Source organism: Arvicanthis niloticus, chromosome 15, assembly GCF_011762505.2.
Source record: "Arvicanthis niloticus isolate mArvNil1 chromosome 15, mArvNil1.pat.X, whole genome shotgun sequence".
NCBI classification, from domain to species: Eukaryota; Metazoa; Chordata; class Mammalia; order Rodentia; family Muridae; genus Arvicanthis; species Arvicanthis niloticus.
This window is the reverse complement of record NC_047672.1, coordinates 67807704-67819157: the sequence shown is the minus strand read 5'-3', so window position 1 is coordinate 67819157 and position 11454 is coordinate 67807704. Positions and strand designations below refer to the sequence as shown.

The window sequence follows — 11454 nt, the reverse complement described above, 5'->3', positions numbered from 1 at the left end:
TTAAACTTTCCAAAAAGACTTCCACAGGACCCATCAAATTAAGGGTCAATATGCATTGTTGTATGTAAAATGGCCTGATGAGATCTGACCACTAGACAATACTTCCTGGAACCTCATCTGAGCTGCTTGTGTTTGTTTTGTTTTGTTTTGCTTTGTTTTGTTTTTGCTTTATAAGTTGACAAAGATGTTTGGGGCAATGGCTCAGTCCCACAAATCTGAGCTATGGTTCAGATCAATAGTGTGTGTACTCAGTTAACCATCCCTGTTTCACTTTTATAGGAGTTTGTGTGGTTTGTGGGTTGAATCAGGAATCTGAATGCATGAAGCTAGGCACTTGTTCTCTCAACCAAGCTGTGTCTATAGTATTGTCCTATGTACTGTGCCTACCCCCACCACTACTGACTATTTTATTTTTAAGAAAATATCTCATGGTATAGCTCAGAGAGGCCTGTGAAGAATTCTGCTTTTGTGACTTTGGCACTGAGAGCAGAGCCCCAGATTCAGCCTCAGGGCTTTTTCTTTGGTGTCTACCATACAGAGCTTCCTCTGTCAACAGATCTTCAGACTGTTGTGAGCATCTGATAATTGCAATTCTCCCTCCTAAGGCCCCTTGGGATAATATTCAAATGCCGAGCACACAGCTTCATGAGTATACCCCCTAATGCACACTAATTTTGCAACCTGCCCTGCAGGCTCTTTCTGGATGTGACTTCAAGCACCTATACATGATGATACAGGAGACATTTCCTGCCCCCACATTCGTCCTGATGTGATTTTCAGCAGTTTTTAATGGCTAATATTGCTGAATTATAAAAACATGAGGTAGGATGAGACATTTCTGGACAAGGTCTGAAAGGAAACACTCAGATAAATTCAGAAAAATGACTTAGGTGTTTCCGATCAAGTCTAGAGCGAACTCTAGACTTTTCTGGCTTTGGAAAGTGGAGGTGCCCGAAGGCTATGACCCAGGAAACACTCTTGAAAGGACACCTCAGCCTCCTAACTATACAGGGAAAAAATTAGCAGGGAGGCAAAAGGTGTTCCCCATGACATCAGCAACCCCTTCTTTAGACATTCTATTGTTTCCTGGAGAGTTCTTGGCATCCCTTGTGATGTCATCAGTGTTGTAGTAACCACAAGTGCACTGAGCTCTCTCAGTCAGTGTCTACAGCATATGTCCATAGACATGCTTTCCCGACTGAGGAGAGTTTTTGGAAGAGCAGAGTTGGATGTGATAGAAACTAGAGAGAGGCAGAAAGTAGCTGGCCTCTCATCTGGGAATAATGAAGGACGAATGAGGTGGTCTTGGAGAATGTGGAGTAAGTACTGGGAAGGGGATGTTGAGCTTCCTGTCAGAGGTAGTCCAAGCTAACATTCCTAGCAATCTGGGCACAGGAACTGGAGTCAATGGGAAGCAAAAGAATTTCCATGATTTTCAAAATACTTGAACATCAAGGATTTTAGAACATTAGTTTCTCCATCCCTTAAGACAAGTGATGGAAAGGCCAAAGCAGGTATTTTCAAACACTAAGTCTTTACTTTTACTGGGTTTTGTGGTTGTTACATGGGGACAAAATGAGACCATCAAGAGTCACAGAGGGTCTAACTTATGCCAATTTATGGAAGGGCATCACTGCACTTCACTTCCCTGGTTTTTCTTCTTTTTCTTTTCTTTATCTTTTTCTCTTTCTCTATATTTTTCTTTTTCTTCTTTTTCCCTTTCTCTTTCTTTTTCTCATTCTTTTTCTTTTTTTAGCTTCAGTGGCTATAGGAAAATAGTAACAGGGAAAGAATTGTGCTCCTGGCCAGGGCCTTATGTTCTCAGAACTCCTAAGACCTCCTCACCATGACAGTACCCACCTTAGCTTTCTCTATCACCCATTGTGAGTGGCAGGCATTTGTGTACTGTAACCAAACACTTTTCAATGTTGATACACTCAGACAGTGAACCTATTTCCAACTCTGGGCTGTTTGGTGTTTCATTAGGGGGAATTGACCAATGTGTTGATCATGGTCTCACCCTGCATGAATTTCAATCCAAACTACTGGGCCTTGACTAACAGGGTAGGAGATCTGACCATCTCCAATCACTCAAGTTCTTGGGGTTAGTTAGTTTTATATCTGACTTGTGAAACTGCAAGACTGAGGGATCTAAAGCCAAGTTGCACCTTGTAAAACTGACAACAATTGTGGACAAGCTATCTCTGTGGTCATCATAAGCATGTGTAGGGAGACAAACAAAACACCTGGCTGTTTTTATCTCCTGCTCTCTATAGAGTGATGGGAGAGCTGAGATTCACTTAGGAGGCATCTCAAGCCTGGACCAAACTGTTTGTGGGGTCACTGGTTTCCAGGCATGGCCTCCTTCCTGTTTGACCTCAGAGCTGTTCTGTCTAAAGTCTATGCATTCTCCTTTTGGCAATTTACTTATGTTCTTCTGCCTACAGGGGCTGGCAGACAGACATCATCCCCTGCAACTGTGCTAAGCAAGAAACAGGCCAAGAAGGAAGAAAAGAGGCTGACCAAAGAGCTGGAGCTCTGTACCCAGGAGAGAAACGAGCTGAGAGACCGCTTGATCTATGTCACAGAGGGATCCATGAACAAGAGGTACTCCTTGCTCCCAATGCTTTGCTGTCAGTCTGACTTCTCCAATGTCACCCTCATCTTATCCTTTTAAGGATAAGATGTCCAACTCTATGTCCCTAATTACTTATTAGAGGAGAGGATGAACCTGATGCTCAGTCAGGAGTGAGAAGGGAAAGGGACTCTGCTGCTTCCTCCAATTGAGATGTTGAACTAGTGGTCTGAGTAAAGAATTCTGGATGGAGGCAGTGGGGGGGGGGGGTGAATGCCCAGCATATATTTGGAAAGTCCATGACAGATGCAGAGTGTTTGTGGTGACACTTTACTTACCTGGGGCTTAACTGAGGGCTGGAAGGTCCTGGCAGCAGCTGGAGGTACCTGGTCCCACACTGTTTGGCTCAGTGCTTGACTCGAAGGCCTGAAGCTTGTGCCTGACCCTCTTTGTGTGCCTTATACTCTGAGACAGTAATGCTGAATGAATTTCTTCTGATTCTGATTGTGTGCTCTCTGTTGCTGTATCTCTCTCTTTCTCATTCTCTGATTCTGTTTCCTTTCCTTGTACTTGTGTGTGTACACATGCATATGTATGTGCAGACACAGCGTTGCTATATCTTCCTTCCAATCTTTGGGAACTAGAGTTCTGTGATTTGGCCTGTGGATTTACCTGTAAAAGAGTTTAAGGTGATATGACCACTGAGGTCTGGGAGCCCCTACTGTAAACAGCACTGTTCATTGTTTGTGTGGTGCCATTTGTCTGTATATTTGTGTCTCTTTGGCAGATTAGAAACCTGTGCTGACGTCCAGTATCATCTCTAGAATTATGTGTAATGAATGTCTCTACACTATAAGTGATCCAGAAATCCCTGTTTTGAAAATAGGAAAGATATAATCACAGGTTTCTGGTGGGCAAAGACCTGGGGCCTAGTCTCTTTAGAGCATAACCACCTAGACCTCAAGTTCAGGCCAGCTGAGAGGAAAGAGGGAGCCAGGGTACCCTACATCAGGATGCCTAGCTTCTTTTTGTCCTGGGGCCAGGATAACAAGTTTCCAAAGCTGGAGAGCTGGAGAAGATCCCAGTATGTAGAGTGAAGAAAATGGCCTTCCAGGATTGGGGTAGGACAGGACCCAGCCTGAGTTCCTGTGTTCCTAAAAGCCCATGTTCATGAAGTTCTGTCTTCCTGGGGCCAGACCCTATTACAGCCCAAATCCACTGTATGAGAAATTGAAGTTAAAGGAGAAGACGATCATGACTTTCCTGCACAAATTAGAGATGGACAACATTGAGTGCACTGAGAACTTTCAGGAGCACAAGAAGGAGATTAACTTCTATAGGTAAGTAGAGGGCATGGAGGCTTCCAGTTGTAGAATGGCCATTTCTGACTTCCATTGATTCTGGAATGGAGACTCTGCAGGTCTGGTTCTATCCCTTCTGCTTTTTAGCCATCAGTGTGCCTTGGGCCTTTGGGACTCAGTTTTCTTCAATCTGTAAGAGAATGTTAGCCTTCCAGGGGTTATCCAGGCATCAGAGGGAGCCCCTAGATAGCAAAGTAACTGGGGTCTTATGCAGTACTGGACCTCTGGGGCTCAGGCAGGGTTTTTACAGATGTAAGTGGGATGGAATACATGGATAGAATGCCCTCGTCTTAGTTCTCTGGACCTACATTGACAGTATTTGCACCCTATTAATTGATGTTGCTGCAATACACTGGGCTGTCATGGAGATACTACTTTCTTTTGGAGAGGCAGAAGGATGCAGATACCTCTTTCTTTTGGAGAGACATGGAGTCTTACTGGTGTTCAGGCTGCAGACATGATTAATTCTTACCTGCATTGGCTGTTTGCTGTTTGTGCAGTTGTCATGGATATATTGAAATGTATTATACTAGGTCTTCATGGGAACCTGGGTCCTGGTGTGGTAATGGGACCTATAAGTAGGAATGGGAAGAGGAGGCTGCAGGACCTTAATATGCAGAGTGTGTTTTCAGAAACCTGCACAGTCGGCTCCTGTTGCAGAATGCTCTTGTAAAGAAGACATTGGTCACACTGAAGAAGGACTGCAAGGAAGTACAGGCTGATTGGTACCTCCTCCAACAGAACTTGATTGATACGAACCTGAATTGTGAAGATGAACAGGAGGAGACCAGCAACCTCCAAGAACCACAACATCAGGTAGGGACAAGCAACTTATTCACACTAATACTCTCTAATACCATTTATCCATTGGGACACTGAATTGTTGGCAAATGTACCTTTCCACTCTGCTGGAAGCAGCAGCCTAGCAATGGTAAAAAATGAATTACATGTCACACACTTGCATGTCCTCATTATATGCAGAGCATTGAGAAAGTTCTAGGTCTTTTAACAGGAGTTGTGCAGGGGGCATGTGCCCTCCCAGGTAGGAATCACCTACAGGGAGTAAAGCCAAATGCAAATATCAAATAAGTGCTTCTCATTGTCAGTGGTCTGGGTGGCATGTGGCCTTCTCCTGTCTTCCTGCAACCCAATGAGGTCTCTTCCCATTGCCCAGTTTCTGGTTTACACTGATAGAAGTCTGAGTGGTGACTTGATCATCCCACATGTTTTTTAGTTTTGCTTGATATTTTGGTTTGCCTGCAGATTCAGTAACAATAGTTTTCATTGGACGATCCATGTTGACATCTAGTTGAGGTGGTAGGAGGCTGCAGCCTGACATGTGACATGCAGGTCCCCAGCAATCTTGTGTCTTAATAAGTGCCTTCCTCTCCCAGGTCTCAGAAACTGCAAGAGAGCTGGAAGTGGCTACATCCCAGGAAGAGAGCCTCCTGAAGAATGAGTTGCCACCTCAGGAGCCCCCTGCTGAGCTCCAGCCTCAAAAGCCAGAGAGTTCCTTGGATGAGTCTCCTTCCTCACAGATCATATCTTCAGTGTGAATAGGCCCAAACCATGCAGCCAGAGAGACAGCCTGGCTGATTCAGGGTCTTTTCCTCTTTCCTGTGTGACCCCTTGAGAGAGAACAGAGGTGACTGCAGTACCAGCAAGTGCTCAAGAGGAGAAACAGGCTGTAGTCTGTGCTGCTAAATGTGCAGTCAGGGAATGTTTCTTAACAATTTTTTCTATTAGAGTTGTTGAAATTTTGTTTTTCATGGTTTTGTTTTTTTTTTGCTATGTTATTGGAATATTACATGTTTTTATTACTGATTTTGATAATGATTTTCATAGTTTATATTAACCTTCATATTGAAACCTGTTTTTTAATTTTTCTTATGAATAAAAAGTAGATTTACAACTCTTGATACTTTATTTTATTTACTCTTTCTTTTACACTCTAGACTGTATCCCTCTCCTGGTTCACCCTCTTACTGTTCAACACCCTGTCCTGTTCCTCATCTGTGTCCCTGAAATGTCCCCAATGCCCCCCCCCACCCCTTCTCCACCAAACTTCTCCACTCCTTGGAGTCCTTTGAGGGTAGGTGTACCTTCTAGGACTGAACACAGTCCTGGCAGTCCTCTGTTGTACACGTGTTGGCGGCTTTATATCAGCTTTTTTTATGCTGGCTGATTGGTGGTCCAGTGTCTGAGAGATCTCTGGAGTCCAGGTTACTTGAGACAGTTTGTCCTCCTACACAGTAGTCACCCTATTTCTCAGCTTCTTTCAGCTTTTCACTAAGTCACCTACAGAGCTCAGCAGCTTCTGCCCATTGGCTGAGTGTAAATATCTGCAACTGACACTTTCAGGTTCTTTTTTGGTCTTTCAGAGGGCAGTCATGATAGGCCCCTTTTTGTGAGCACTCAATACCCTCAGGAATACTGTCAGGTCTCTGGTCCTCCTCTTGAGCTGGATCCTCCTTTGGGTCTGCTGCTGGACCTTTAGCCAGACTGATGAGCATCTCAGGCTAGAACTCTCTCTAGGATGCCTAGCTCTTCACTGGTGATTGTCTCTCAATTTCTCCTTGCCTGGACCTGCCTATGTTGCCCCATTCAGAAGTTTTCTCTCTAAACCCCATTTCTAACCATGGTCCATTATAACAAGAAGGGTTGTCTTGTCTCCAGCTTGCTTTCCACCACTGAATCCAATGTAGACCTACCCAGAACTAGGTCATTTCAGAATTGCGTTTTAGAAGTGTTTTACATTCTTTTCCCCACCTTAGATACTTTTTAAATTTACATTTCAAATATTATTTGCATTCTGGTTTTCCCACCTACCACATAATACCCATATACCATTTCTCCTTCCCCTGCTTCTATGAGGGTGTCCTCTACCTACCCACCCACTCCTGCCTACCCTCCCTGGCATTCCCCTACACTGGGGCATTGAGCCTTCACAGGACCAAGGGCCTCTCCTATTGATGCCCTACAAGAGCTTCTTCTGCTACATATGTAGCTGGAGCCGTGAGTCCCTCCATGTGTACATTTTAGTTGGTGGTTTAGTCCCTGGGAGCTCTGGGGGGTGGGGGGGTCTGGTAGATTAATATTGTTGTTCTTCCTGTGGGGTTGAAATCTCTTTCAGCTCCTTCAGTTCTGTGTTATACTCTTCATCATTCAGATGTTCTCAGGCCACAACACTGAGCTTAGACATAGCCTCTCTCTTCTCTGCCACCTATGAGGCACATGGGACACCACTGCCACAGTTGCCATAATCTAGCAGCAGACAATATCAGTAACTTAAATCATTAATTTTCAGTGGAATTGTAGTGTGTATGATTGAAGAGTACAACACCAAAAACAACAACAACAACAACAAAATAGATAAATACTGTTTTCAAAGCAAAGACTCATTCCCAAAGAAAACTTTTTCAATTTTTTTTTTTTAATCAAATCTTAACATAGGAGATTCCAAAGCTCTGGCCATGTAGTGCAGACTCACCAACATAAAGATAGTTTGACGAGATTGCAGAGCAATTGTCTTCAATAGTAGGAATTAATCAATACTGCTTTGTATTACTTAACCTAACGTCTTAAAGTTAGAAAAATGCTTTCAAATATTGAAAGTAATTAAAATTCTATGAAGAATATCATTGGAAGTTAGATGTGGATTGTATTGAATTTGTATACATGACTTTCAATAATAGAGCCTTTTCACAGTATTAATTCAGTCATTTTATGCCTGCAGGGACTGCTGCATTTTCTTATGTCTTCTTAAACATATTTTTTTTTCAATGACTTTAAAGATCCCTGTAGTCATTGTACATTCCTTGTTTTATTCTCCTTATCACGTTGTTCATCATCATACACACTACATATCTTGTATTAACTTTCATAAAATTCTCACCCATTATATAATATCATCCCAGTAATTTTCTATATACATATCTATTTAAAATGGAGGTGTTTCTTGTAACAGTCAGAATTTTTTTGGTACCTACAATTCCAAGACATTTCAACTTGCCTGCAAAAGTAATGATTATGTCAGATATTCATTGAAGTCTACGGTGGGAAAGAAAATGAAGATTAACAGACAACATATGCAACTTGTGAAATAATAAGAGATCTTTGGTGGCAGTTGCTAAGGTATTTTTCTTTTGTGGAAGCTGGATCCTTTTCTCGTACCATGTGTCCTGATTATAGCTTGCCCTACCTTCCTCCTATCAGTTGCTTCCCACATCTTCTACCTTTTTGCCTCTTATGAGAAAAGAACAGACTTCAAAGAATGAGTTTACAAACATGACAAAATAAAACATATTCAGATGAAGCAAAAGTTATGATACTGAATTTGAACACACTAATCCAACAGGAGACAAATTGTTCCTAGAACGGGAACAAGAGTCAGTGACCCCTTGTTTAGTGTCCCATAAAAATATTAAGCTAATAGCTAAAACAACAATGCAAAAGCCCTGGTGTAGGCCCATGTCGGCCATGTACTTGAGGTTCAGTCTTGATGAGCTCCTATGGCCATTGCTTAGTTAATTCAGAAAGCCTAGTTCCCAGGTGTCCTTTTCCCTGTTATAATCATTGTGCCTCCTGTTCCACAGGAGGATCTTATGGAGGTGAAGGAAGCATGGAGGTAAATAGTGAGAGCCATGTGGAGAGGATCAGGGGTAGGGAAAAATCAGGGAAGAAATTGGGTTAAGTTTAGAGGACTAGCTGAGACACTGCCCCAGCAAAACCACAGACAAAAGCAGTAAACTATATAGATGTCTCTGTGTCATTATTAGTAAAATCCAGCAGGACATCAAAAGCCTTGCTGTAATCCCTGAGCTCTCAGTAGGAGGATTTGATAGAGAGCTCCAATTTATAGATTCTCTTTGCAAAATGTCCAGATATGGGACTCTGCATCTGTTCACATCTGCTACTAAAGGAAGTTAGGACACTGATTTTTGATCATAACGGAATTTCTTTTAAAAGTATTTAGGTTTTTTTTTTAAAGATTATGAATGTTTTGTTTTGTTCTAGGTCTAAGGATACTAATCTCTGATTCTTACTTCCCAAAGTACTTTTAGAAAAGGGTTCAACCGATTAGAATAGTCTATAAATCAAAACAGTCATCGGTTGGCTACTCTCAAAAATTCTGGGTCCCCATTGCCCTAGCATAGACAGATTGCAGAGGCAAAACCTACTGTAGGTCAAAGACTCTGTTGCTGAGTTGGATGTTTCTCTTTTAATAGCCTGCAGAGTATCATCCCTCACAGAAAATCTAGAATTTAGGGAAAAGCCTCTATGTAGGCACCAGCAGACCTCTCCATGTTCTGTGCATTGTGTGGTTGTTGTCATCAGCAATGGATAAACTGTCAATTTGCAGATAGCATTCATTCCTTTGTCTTAGCACCAGTCTGAGGTGTTGGGTGATTTCCATGGGACCCTCTTGCCAAAAACTCAAATAAATGCAACTAAGTTGTGCCACTGGACGCTTTTCATGACTAGAGGAGATGACCAGTTTAGACTCTGTATATCCCAGTACAAAAATTCCTCATTAGGAGCACCATCATACTCTCCAGAACACTTCCACTGCATTAGGTTTACAATCACCCAAATGGTTGCCCAATTCTAGCTATCTCCACTCCATCTCACCACTTGCATGATCCTCCTTCTCCATCACATCTCCACCTGTCGCTGCTCAGCTGATAAACTCTACTTAACTTCTTCTTCCCAGTAAAAACCACAAGACCTTCTAAACCTCTGTTTCTCAACTTTCATAATGCTGTGACCATTTATTTAGTATAGTTTGTTATGTTGTGGTAATACCCAACATTAAAATTGTTCTTAATCTTACTTCTTAGCTATAATTGTGCTATTGATAGGAATTATAATGTAAATAGCTCATACACAGAATATCTGATATGCAACCACTGTGAACTATCCATTTCACCTCAGTGTGGTGTGGGTGTAGAAGTGAATATTTGAGGTGGTGGTCTATAGCCCCTTGTTTCCAAATAATAGCAGTGCATTTTTATGTGTGTTCAAATCCATGTTAACTCTCAGATTTAATACTCAGACCATGTGAAGCCCAAGAAGAAGGAATATCAAAATGTGACCATCTCATTGCTTCTTAGATGGTGAACAAAGTACTCACATGAGGAAATATGGAGACAACATGTGGAGCAGAGACTGAAGGTAGGGCTGCTCAGAGACTGTTTTACCTGGGGATCCCTTACTTATATCTGTACACTATGTGGGTGCTGGGAAGTGCTTGCTGACAGAGGCCTGATACAGCTGTCTCCTGAGAGGCTCTGCCTGAGCATGACAAAAACTGAAGTGATTGCTCTCAGTCAACCATTGAACTGAGTGCTGGTTCCTAGATGGTAGTATTGGAGAAGGGACTGAAGCAGCTGAGGGGGTTTGCAGCCCCCTAAAGTGAGCAACAGTGTCAACTGGCCAGACCCCACGGAGCTTCCAGGCACTAGGCAACCAACCAAATGATACTCATGGAGTGATGCATGGCTCTGGCCACATATGTAGCAGAGGATGGCCTTGTTGGTCATAATTGGGAGGGGAAGCCAGTTGGGCCTGTGGGCGTTTGATGACCCAGTGTAAGGGAATGCAAGAAAGGGAAGACTGAAGTGGATGGGTTAAGTAGGAAGCACCCTCATAGAGTGAGCGCTATTGGGATGAAATGGGGTTTCTGAAAGGGAATCCTGTAATGGTAAAATATTTGAAATATAAATAAAAAATATCTGATAGAAAATAAGAATAATGTTTAAAAACATAAAAAAAGACTTGAAGACCTGTTATTCCTTACTAACATGCTGCAAAAACTAATACCTAGACAAAATCTGCCTTATTGTCACTCCACCAAGCTGCTAAGACTCAAATAGCCAATTACATGCTCACTTTGGTCTATAGCTGCCCTCACATCGTGACCTCATGGCAATTCTCTCTTTTCTCTTCATGTGGCTTCTCTACAATATTCTTCTCTTACTGGTCCCTCTCTTTTACACTCCCATGTCTTCTAAGAAACTTGGAACTCCCATCAACTCCCCTACTGAATTTGGAGCTCCCACTATATTCTCTTCTGTCCAGTGAATAGACTGATCAATTCTTTTAGTAACCAATCAAATGTGATGAAAAATCATTTTTATCAAACATAAAGTCTGCAGCCAGATATTGGGACATAGAAAACAGTATCTGAATGTACAGAGCAGAAAAAAATTCCCCAAATTAATTTTCAGACATTTGAGATTCTTCTATGGAGAATTCCCTATATAGAATTTTACCCAATTTTGAACAGAATGACTTGTTGTTGTCATATAAAGTTTCTTGAGTAGTATATATATTTTGAATACAAGCATTCTGTTTCTCACACCAGAGTTGGCAAATAACTTATCTTTTACTGAAGGATGCTGCTTTATCCAACTGATGGTAGTCTTAAAGATGCTTTTCTGTCTCATGAGGTACTATTGAATGCTTGTCTTTCTGAGAGCCTGAGCTATCTTCAAAATTCTCCTGTGCCAATGAATT

The 11454-nt window shown here is 42.1% G+C and overlaps 1 protein-coding gene and 1 non-coding gene across 2 annotated transcripts; one reads left to right on the top strand and one right to left on the bottom strand.

Annotated features, from left to right (window-relative positions):
* Positions 1-1159: 1159 nt before the first annotated feature.
* LOC117720651 (disks large homolog 5-like) lies at positions 1160-5647 on the top strand. Its single transcript, XM_034519264.2, has 5 exons — positions 1160-1319; positions 2448-2607; positions 3772-3915; positions 4569-4752; positions 5331-5647. Exons 1-5 carry the CDS (start codon positions 1175-1177, stop codon positions 5490-5492), a joined length of 795 nt encoding a protein of 264 aa, XP_034375155.2. The 5' UTR covers positions 1160-1174; the 3' UTR covers positions 5493-5647.
* A 1434-nt stretch (positions 5648-7081) lies between these two features.
* On the bottom strand, positions 7082-7211 carry LOC117721104 (small nucleolar RNA SNORA17). The gene has a single exon (XR_004608378.1). It is a non-coding gene; the product is annotated as a small nucleolar RNA SNORA17 (small nucleolar RNA).
* Between the last annotated feature and the right edge of the window lie 4243 nt (positions 7212-11454).

Bases quoted from the DNA above. Each gene is read 5' to 3' on its own strand.
- LOC117720651 (XM_034519264.2), top strand. From the start codon at position 1,175: ATGTCCATAGACATGCTTTCCCGACTGAGGAGAGTTTTTGGAAGAGCA. The intron at 1,320-2,447 runs GTAAGTACTGGG...TTCTGCCTACAG, and splicing joins GTGGTCTTGGAGAATGTGGA to GGGCTGGCAGACAGACATCA. The intron at 4,753-5,330 runs GTAGGGACAAGC...TTCCTCTCCCAG, and splicing joins TCCAAGAACCACAACATCAG to GTCTCAGAAACTGCAAGAGA.